Source organism: Primulina eburnea, chromosome 18 (genome assembly GCF_022965805.1).
Source record: "Primulina eburnea isolate SZY01 chromosome 18, ASM2296580v1, whole genome shotgun sequence".
Classification (NCBI taxonomy): domain Eukaryota; kingdom Viridiplantae; phylum Streptophyta; class Magnoliopsida; order Lamiales; family Gesneriaceae; genus Primulina; species Primulina eburnea.
Window position 1 is genome coordinate 21918815 of NC_133118.1, and position 10761 is coordinate 21929575.

Here is a 10761-nt window from a genome sequence, read left to right on the forward strand (position 1 = left end):
TCTTAAGAATAGTGCGCGGTTTCTTCTTGGCTGGGGTTGGCACTGCAGGTTGAACAACAGCAGCAGACTCTTCTGATGCTGTTTTATCGGAATCCGTCGAAATAATCAATCGTTTCTTTGAAATTTTCTTTTGAGGTTTGGGAGCCTCAGAAGCAGTTTCCCCAATTTCCTTCTTCATCGCAACAAACTCCGCCACGGTTGGCTTAGGCCTTAAAGGCAATACGTTTGCTGCATCAATCATGGTAACGGAAGTAGCATCGAGATCACTGGTAGATGCGAAACCATCATCCTTGAGCAAAACACTGATCTGAACCGCGAAACCAGAACTTCTTCTGACAACCATATCCTTCATGATTCTGAAAATAAAATGACTCCAGTCCACCTTAATCCCCTTGGTGATGGCAGTCATTACTTGAACCTTCTCCTTCGTCAACTTATCGAAGGTGCCAGCCTTGATCAAAATAGCCTTAGCCACAATATCGGCCAGAATCTGATACTCTATTTTGAGCAATGTCTTGTGGCAGGAAGGGGACACTTCTTCTCCAGATGCGGAGAAAGAGCTGAGAGCAACAGACATATCTGTCTTGGAAATATCAGAGAGTTCAGACATACCCGAAAGTGGAAGGAGGAAGGTTGCTCCTAGGTGTGCGGCATCAATGGAGATAGAAACATCTCCTTGGGTATGAACAATCCTTCCTTCATGCACTGTTGCTTTGGCGTAAAATTCCAGGAGAGCATTTTTGTAGATAACTGCTGGTGCTTCCAGGAATTTCCGGAGTCCTGATTTCTCAATATCCTGAAACATTTTCAAGAGATTCTCATCCTTGATGGTGAGAACGGAAGCAAAGTTAACTTGATAAGCCTTAAGAGTGTATGCTCCAGCCATTTCTGTATGCAGATGAGATCGGAAAAATTTGAAGTAGTTAGTTATGATATAGAGAAAGCAGTAGCTGAATAGCGATAGTTATGAAACAGTAAAGGTGAAAATGTGAAATAGGAAATAGATATACAGCCGTCAAATAAACATAAAGACACGTGTCAGTATGTTCTTGGTTGAGTGTTTTAAAAGTTTTGCAGAAACTGGCAGAAAGACGAATGATTTTGAAAATTTTGAAAAAGAGCGGGCTGTCCAGACGGTTACTAAAAGAAATCAGAAAAAGATTTGTCATTTTATGATAACGTCTGCTGGAAGTTTCAGGGAGCTGAAATATGCGAGCACTTTGTCAAAACCAGCAGACTTGTAATTTTATCGAAAAGACAAATATCCTATTTGTTTTCTGAAAAGATGTCAAACTCTTAGTCTGACTAAGATACTGTTCCCCCTCGGTAAATGCAATTAATAAGTAGTCATAATTGCGACAAGTGACTCTTGGCCATCTCTCAATCTGAGCCGTAGAAAATGAACAGTCGCAATCTTGCAATTCACAAGAGTCTTTGTTCCCTCTATAAATACCTGCAAGGCTTTGAACGAAGTTAAACAACAGCAATGAAAACTCAAGTAAAAAGAGAGTTAGAGTTAGATTCAGGAGATGAAGCAAAATTGTCAAGAGAGAAGTTTGAGGGTATCATAAATATCGTAATGATCCTTGAAATACACTACATGAGTTGTAGTTTCCTCAGTTATGCAGATCTTTTGCTTCGATTGAGTTTGAAATATAGCATCGATTTCTTCCAGAAGCATGCTAATGCAATTAGAGAGTGCTGGTGGATTGATGATGCTGAAATCCTCTCTGATGCCCTGTAAGGCATCTAAAAATTACATTAGTGCTGGCAAGACCTAAGCTTGCTAGATTCTTTCTAGGCCTTTCTCTTTCGAAGAAGACCATCTTTTTCCTGTTGAAGTACTTTGCAAGCAAATGTCAGAAAGCTCCTATTTCAGAAGACAAGCACTACATGTAACGCTACTGGTTAAATAGCAAAGAAGATCTACTGTTTTTCTTTTTGCATCGTGTAAAGTACTGAAATGGTTTCTAATAAAATTTCAGTTTGCTTATCTGACTTTTCTCTTCTGCTTTTCTGCAAATATCTTAATGTTAGTTCAAAGCGATAACAAACAAGTAATAATAGAAGTTTAACTCAGATATCAGACAAAAGTCAAGTTAAATCTATTAAACCAAGAGAATTACGAAAGTAAGAAAACTTATTTTCTGGTAAGGGTTTCGTGAAGATGTCTGCTGTTTGTTGATCAGTAGAAACATATTCCAAACGAATGTTCTTCTTCTGCACATGATCTCTAATAAAGTGATGTCTGATGTCTACGTGCTTCGTTCTGGAATGAAGTACTGGATTTTGTGTGATTGCAATTGCACTGGTATTGTCACAGAATATAGGTGATTCGGAGGCTTGAATCCCATAATCTCTTAACTGTTGTTGAATCCACAGCATCTGAGAGCAGCTGCTTCCAGCAGCCAGATATTCTGCTTCTGCAGTAGATGTGGCTATGGAAGTCTGTTTCTTGCTAAACCAGGATATTAGTCTATCACCAAGAAATTGACAAAAACCACTTGTGCTTTTTCGGTCTAGTTTGCAACCTGCATAATCAGCATCTGAATATCCAATAAGATTTAACGATGAATCATTGGGATACCATAAGCCGACGTTTTGAGTTCCTTTCAAGTACTTCAAAATACGTTTAGCAGCAATATAATGAGATTGTTTGGGGTTAGATTGAAATCTAGCACAAATGCAAACAACAAACATGATATCTGGTCTACTGGCAGTTAAATATAATAAAGAACCAATAAGACCTCGATACTGAGTTACCTCTACTGGAATACCACTTTCATATTTATCAAGATTAATAGATGAGCTCATTGGAGTAGAAGCAGCAGAACATTCTTCCATTCCAAACTTTTTCAGAAGCTCCTTTGTGTACTTGGCTTGATTTATAAAGATTCCAGTCTCTGATTGCTTAATCTGTAATCCTAGGAAGAATGTTAATTCTCCCATCATACTCATTTCAAATTTATCCTGCATCAATTTTCCAAACTTTGCACATAATTTGGGGTTAGTTGACCCAAAAATAATATCATCAACATAGATCTGTACTAAAAGAATGTACTTATTCTTGACTAAAGTAAATAAAGTTTTATCTACTGCTCCGATGGTAAAATCATGATCAATAAGAAATTGTGATAGAGTGTCATACCAAGCTCTAGGTGCCTGTTTTAGACCATATAATGCTTTGTGTAATTTAAATACATGATGCGGAGAGAAATGATCGATAGAACCTGGAGGTTGTTCGACGTATACTTCTTCTTGTAAAAGACCATTTAGAAAAGCACTTTTCACATCCATTTGATATACTTTGAAATTCTTGAAAGCAGCAAAGGCTAAGAATATTCTGATTGCTTCGAGCCTTGCTACTGGTGCATAAGTCTCATCAAAGTCTATGCCTTCTTCTTGTCTGAAGCCTTGAGCTACCAATCTAGCTTTATTTCTCACCACTGTGCCTTCTTCATTGAGTTTGTTTCTGAATACCCACCGAGTTCCGATAACAGCTTGATGAGATGGTCTAGGTACTAGAAACCAAACTTCATTACGTTTGAATTGATTCAGCTCCTCTTGCATAGCTTCAATCCAACTAGGATCCAGAAGAGCTTCTTCAATCTTCTTTGGTTCATCCTGAGATATAAAAGCAGCATGCATGTATTCATTAAGCATTTGCCTTCTGGTTCTCAACGGCGCTGTTGGATTACCAATAACCAATGACGGAGGATGAGATTTTCTCCAGATAAACGGATTTGAATGGACATCTTCCTGATTTGTTATGTTAAGATAGTCTTCTACAGAACCAGTAGTAGGTTCTTGAATATCTTCTGTTGGTATAGGTAGATCCAAAGTCTGTACTTCTGGTTCCACTATTGGAATGTCTGGTTCTGGATTTTGAAGATCCTTGGTATTTGCTTCTACATCATCTTCACTGTCAATTTCCAAGTGAATTCTGTCTAACCTGTTACTTAAATCAGATATGTTAGAAATTTCAGCACTGCTGTCTTCATCGAAGACAACATGAATCGATTCTTCAACATTAAGAGTTCTATTGTTGAAGATTCTAAAGGCTCTGCTTACAGCAGAGTAACCAAGAAATATTCCAGCATCTGATTTTGAGTCAAATGCCGTCAAATGATTTTTGCCATTATTTAGTACAAAACATTTTCAACCAAACACATGAAAATAAGATACATTGGGCTTCTTCCCTTTCCATATTTCATATGGAGTCTGGTTGTGTCTTTTGTTGACCATAGATCTGTTTTGCGTGTAACAAGCAGTATTGATAGCTTCAGCCCAGAAGCGCTGAGAAATGTCTGCATCTGCTAGCATAGTTCTAGCTGCTTCTTTTAGAGTTCTATTTCTCCTCTCAGCTACTCCGTTTTGTTGAGGAGTTCTGGCAGCTGAATATTCATGATGAATCCCCTTGTAATAGTCCAACCTTTTATCATGTTAACCCTTGTGGTTTATTATTGTTATGATCATATTTTATGCTTTACTGGTTGAGATTATGTTGAATGGTTATTGTTCATGGATATCTTTATTGAAACGGTTATTGTTTTGACATTATGTTCATGGTTGGTGATAGTTATAGAAATGAATGGGTAGAATAGAAAGTTGATCTTGAGCCAAATAGAAAATGGAAGTGCATAAAGGGTATGACAAATGTGGCGGTAGTTGTGGTTTTTAGTATAATGTTTTGTATATTGATCCAATTGATATGAGGCCACCTCCATTAGAAAGATAAGATATAAGGCTATAACTTTCTTATTTTGAGTTTTGTTCAAATTCTTAGGGAAGACGAGCCAAAAGCGGCCCGACGTGTGTCGTGTGTTTCGTTGTTCCTGCACTGACACATGTTGGTAGAATGGGCATAACTCTTTGCTCAGAACTCCGAATGACCTGAAATTTGGAGGGGTTAAAGAAAACACATAGGGCTACAACTTTCATGTTTACCACTTTGGCTAATTCGGAAGACAAATTGCAGTTTTTGGCCCGGGCAGTGGGTACACGGACCCATACACGGACCCCTACACGGGGTCCGGGTCTTGCCACGAAAATTGAGTTATTTCCAGTGTGTACACGGACCCGTACACGGAGGGAAGCACGGGGTCCGTGTCTATACGTTTTTTAGGGAAAAAGGAAGGCTTATAATCAGGTTTCTCGATTCTTCTAGCCATTTATCCTTCTTTCCTTCTCCTTGCATCGTTCCTAGCCTCCTCCCTCAAGTTTCTCTTCCACACAATTCTCTATTCCAAGCTCAAGAATCATAGTTGAGTTTGTAGCCTATTCTACCTCAACTCCAAGTTACAAGGTAAGAATTTTATTGTAGGAGTTGGAAGAGTTTGAAGAGTTGAGTTGGGTTTTCTTTGAATCCTTGAGTTATTGGTGATGATATATGGTTATTGTTGTCTTATGATTGTAGGGATTGCTTCAAGATACTATATCAACCAAGTGGTTATTGTGTAGTAAGTAGAAGCTTTTCCTTCTAATGCTCACATGATATATATGTATATAAGCCATGTTTATTGATGTCTAGCTCCTTCCATTGTTAGATTATGGATGTATGTATTGTTATTTGTTCATTGAGCCAAGAATATTATTGAATTCATTGATAAGGAGCTAGTACTCTATTGTTGCCTACCAAGTGTTTGTCGAAATGTCCCAATGAAGTTTCCTATGATTAAAGCCAAGGAATGATAGTAATTCATGCATGTCATTGGCCAATCACATGATTATGAGTATCTCTTAGTCCAACCTTTTATCATGTTAACCCTTGTGGTTTATTATTGTTATGATCATATTTTATGCTTTACTGGTTGAGATTATGTTGAATGGTTATTGTTCATGGATATCTTTATTGAAACGGTTATTGTTTTGACATTATGTTCATGGTTGGTGATAGTTATGGAAATGAATGGGTAGAATAGAAAGTTGATCTTGAGCCAAATAGAAAATGGAAGTGCATAAAGGGTATGACAAATGTGGCGGTAGTTGTGGTTTTTAGTATAATGTTTTGTATATTGATCCAATTGATATGAGGCCACCTCCATTAGAAAGATAAGATATAAGGCTACAAGTTTCTTATTTTGAGTTTTGTTCAAATCCTTAGGGAAGACGAGCCAAAAGCGGCCCGAAGTGTGTCGTGTGTTTCGTTGTTCCTGCACTGACACATGTTGGTAGAATGGGCATAACTCTTTGCTCAGATCTCCGAATGACCTGAAATTTGGAGGGGTTAAAGAAAACACATAGGGCTACAACTTTCATGTTTACCACTTTGGCTAATTCGGAAGAAAAATTGCAGTTTTGGCCCCTGGCAGTGGGTACACGGACCCCTACACGGACCCCTACACGGGGTCCGGGTCTTGCCACGAAAAATAAGTGATTTACAGTGTGTACACGGACCTATACACGGAGGGGAGCACGGGGTCCGTGTCTATACGTTTTTTAGGGAAAAATGAAGGCTTATAATCAGGTTTCTCGATTCTTCTAGCCATTTATCCTTCTTTCCTTCTCCTTGCATCGTTCCTAGCCTCCTCCCTCAAGTTTCTCTTCCACACAATTCTCTATTCCAAGCTCAAGAATCATAGTTGAGTTTGTAGCCTATTCTACCTCAACTCCAAGCTACAAGGTAAGAATTTTATTGTAGGAGTTGGAAGAGTTTGAAGAGTTGAGTTGGGTTTTCTTTGAATCCTTGAGTTATTGGTGATGATATATGGTTATTGTTGTCTTATGATTGTAGGGATTGCTTCAAGATACTATATCAACCAAGTGGTTATTGTGTAGTAAGTAGAAGTTCTCTTTCAATTGCTCACATGATATTTATATGTATAAAAGCCATGTTTATTGATAATTAGCTCCTTTTCATTGGTGTATACTTGAGTTATATCTTATTATATATTCATTGTTCAAGTATTTTCATTGAATTCATTGATCAAGGAGCTAATAAACCTTTGTGTTCATCAAGTGTTTGACGTAATGCCTCAATGAAAGTCCCTATGATTAAAGTCAAGGAATGATAGTAATTCATGCATGTCATTGGCCAATCACATGATTATGAGTATCTCTCACAGTTTTGGTATATTTATATATCAAAGAGATACTATCCATAGGTCACAGGTCACAGGTCACAGTACTGTCATTTCCTTCCTTTAATTCATGTTATGATACCCTTTACATTGATTTGAGATTTACGATTCATTCTTTATCGCCATTGCCATAGCCATGTTCTAAGCCAAAGTTATGTATATGTAATTGCTATGTACAGCTTCGTACTTACTGAGTTTATTCTCATTCCAGTTAATATCATGTGATGCAGGTGATAAAAAGGACTGAAATGGATTGTCCGAGGAAGGAGAAGTCATATAGAAAGCAATGGGGGAAAACTTTTTATCATGTCATTTTATTTTGGGCGGAATGAACATGTGATGTTTTTAAGTATTTTGTAGTTTGTTATATGAATAATGGAATATGTTGACTTATGGTTAGGTGTTGGATGTTATTTTGCGAACGAACATGTATATTAGTATGGATAATGTTTATAATGTAAATGATATATTGTACTTTCCCTCGTAAATGCTAAGGCTTCCGCATATGTTAATTAGTTAATTTAATTGCCATGGGAGTGGGTTGTTTCAATTGGTATCAGAGCGAAAGTTCTTGGACCGTATATGACTTCTTCTACCAAGGACAATCCGGTATGTTTTCGATCCTGCATCTATTGATTTTAACTTTGAGAATTGATTCTATTTTATTGTTATTGATGTATTCTTTTCATATCTATGTTAAAGTGAGCTTACGTGTAGGAAATGCCTCCTAAACGAAAGGTTACTGATGGGGATGATAGGACCCCTACCACTGATAGGACTACCAACGTTGTAGACGAATTCAGTAAATTAATACAAGAACAGGCGAAAGTTCATGGTGAACAAATTCAACAGTTGTTGAGCCTGCATACCTCAACCCAAGGGCATGGTCAAGGAAGAGGACAGATTAGAGTGGAAAGCACCGAAGGTAGTTCCTATGAATTGTTCAGGCGTATGAACCCTCCCGAATTTGTCGGTGGTGCCGATCCACTCGTAGCTTTGGAATGGGTTAAATCTTTGGAGGCTATATTTGACTATCTGAAGTTCACTGATCGAGATAGAGTGAGCTGTTCTGTGTTTATGCTAGTGAAAGCTGCTCGCATCTGGTGGGAAGCTACGAAAGTGACTGTCAATGTTCGCGAGTTAAAATGGGAAGAGTTCAAAGAGTTATTTTATGCCAAGTACTTTTCAAGAGAAGTTAAAGCAAAGAAGGTCAAAGAATTTCTTGAGTTGAGGCAAGATTCCTTGTCTGTTGCTGAATATACATTGAAATTTGAAGAAGGATGTGTGTTTGTTCCATTTATTGCTGAAAATGATAAAGACAAAGGAGAACATTTCCTTCGTGGGTTGAAACCAGAAATTCGAAGGGATGTTCATATGGCCAAGGTGATCACTTATCAAGACATTGTTGAAAGAGCCTTACTTGCTGAGCACGATGAACAAGAAATTGAAAAGGAGCGGCAATTAAGAAGGCAAGCTTTCCAAGCGAGAGGGCAAGGGGCAAGTACTAGTGCTCGAGGTGGTCACAAAGGAAAAGCCAAAATGGAACAACGCAATAAACCTTTTGCGCCTTCTTCAGAGATGGAGCGACCATTATGTCCTAAATGTGGCAAGCCACATAAAGGGGAATGTCTAGTGGGAAGTGGCCGATGTTATAGATGTAAAGAAATGGGGCATACAGCACAGAAATGTCCTCTCTCCTCTGATAAAGGAAAAGTTCAAGGCAGAATCTTTACGATGACAAAAGAAGGAGCCAATCCTGATTCTTCAGTCATATCAGGTAATATTCTAATATCTGGCAAGGAAGCACTTACATTGATTGATACTGGTGCAACTCATTCCTTTATGTCTGAAGTATTTATGCACTCCTTATCTCGTGAGCCTACTATCATGCCTTTACAATTCAATATTATGTTGCCTTCTGGTGATGAGATTTGTCCTACAAGTATTCTTAAGGCATGTCCAGTACAGATAGGTTCGAGATTGTTGTATGCTGATTTTATTGTAATTCCAATGGTTGCTTTCGATGTCATTTTGGGTATGGATTGGTTATACGCTTATCATGCTGTGATCAACTGTGTGGAAAAGACCGTGAGGTTTGTAACTGATGGTCATGAGGGTGATGAATTTATTGGGCTAGGTTCCTCGTTAAGTATTTCCCTTATTTCTTGTCTCCAAGCTACGAAATTATTGAATAAGGGTTGTACTGGTTTTCTTGCCTTAGTATCGGATGTGAATAGGGACAGTAATGTGCAAATTCAGAATATTGATGTAGTTCAGGAGTATCCTGATGTATTTGCTGATGATGTGCCTGGCTTACCTCCTGATCGAGAGGTAGAGTTTGTTATTGAATTGAGTCCAGGTACAGCCCCAATTTCTAAAACTCCATACAGAATGGCTCCAACTGAAATGAAGGAATTGAAGAATCAATTACAGGAGTTATTAGATAAAGGATTCATTCGTCCTAGTTCCTCGCCATGGGGAGCTCCGGTTTTGTTCGTGAAAAAGAAGATGGATCGTTGAGGTTATGCATTGATTATCGTGAACTCAATAAGGTAACTATTAAAAATAAATATCCTTTACCTCGAATCGATGATCTTTTTGATCAATTGCAAGGGGCCACTGTATTTTCAAAAATCGATCTTCGATCCGGATATCATCAATTGAAAGTAAAAACGGAGGACATACCGAAGACTGCTTTTAGAACGAGGTATGGCCATTATGAATTTTTGGTGATGTCGTTCGGGCTAACTAATGCTCCTTCAGTGTTTATGGATTTGATGAATCGTGTCTTTAAGCCGTATTTGGATACTTTTGTCATTGTTTTTATTGATGACATTCTGATCTACTCGAAGACACGAGAACTTCATAGGGAGCATTTGAGGATCGTATTACAGACATTGAGGGAGAAACAATTATATGCGAAATTAAAGAAATGTGAATTTTGGTTAGAGCAAGTGGCGTTTTTAGGCCATATTGTGTCAAAAGAAGGAATAGCAGTCGACTCGTCCAAGATTGAAGCTATTAAGCAATGGTCCATTCCAAAGACAGTTTCAGAGGTACGGAGTTTTCTTGGCTTGGCTGGGTATTACAGAAGATTCATAGCAGACTTCTCGAAAATAGCATTGCCATTGACAAGTTTGACACGGAAAACTACCAAGTTTGAATGGACAATTGAATGCCAACAAGCTTTCCAAACCTTGAAAGATAAGTTAACTTCTGCCCCTGTATTAGTACTTCCTTGTGGTACTGAGGATTTTGTTGTGTATACAGATGCCTCAAAGCAGGGGTTAGGTGCTGTGTTGATGCAACGTGGGAAAGTAATCGCTTATGCTTCTCGTCAGCTAAAAGAATACGAGAAGAATTATCCCACACATGATTTGGAGTTGGCAGCTGTAGTATTCGCCTTGAAGATATGACGGCATTATTTATATGGTGAGAAGTGTGAAATTTTTACAGATCATAAAAGTTTGAGTTATTTGTTTTCGCAGAAAGAATTGAATATGAGGCAGCGGAGGTGGTTGGAACTGGTAAAGGACTATGATTGCACCATTAGCTATCATCCTGGAAAAGCTAATGTTGTTGCAGATGCTTTAAGCCGTAAATCCAGTTATCTATTGGGTTCCATGATTCAGAAACCGTTATTACTCGATTTGCAAAGGAACGAAATAACTCTGGTATTTCC

General features: G+C 38.2%; 1 protein-coding gene across 1 annotated transcript; it reads left to right on the top strand.

Annotated features, from left to right (window-relative positions):
* Window positions 1-7661: 7661 nt before the first annotated feature.
* Window positions 7662-10495, top strand: LOC140819159 (uncharacterized). The gene is made up of 3 exons (XM_073179169.1): window positions 7662-7688; window positions 7797-9566; window positions 9932-10495. The coding sequence occupies exons 1-3, from the start codon at window positions 7662-7664 to the stop codon at window positions 10493-10495; spliced, it is 2361 nt and encodes a 786-aa protein (XP_073035270.1).
* The last annotated feature ends 266 nt before the right edge of the window (window positions 10496-10761 follow it).

Excerpts from the sequence above, each read along its gene's own strand:
- LOC140819159 (XM_073179169.1), top strand. The coding sequence starts at position 7,662 with ATGACTTCTTCTACCAAGGACAATCCG. Across the intron at positions 7,689-7,796 it reads CTTCTACCAAGGACAATCCG|GAAATGCCTCCTAAACGAAA; the intron begins GTATGTTTTCGA and ends GCTTACGTGTAG. Across the intron at positions 9,567-9,931 it reads CCTCGCCATGGGGAGCTCCG|ACACGAGAACTTCATAGGGA; the intron begins GTTTTGTTCGTG and ends ATCTACTCGAAG.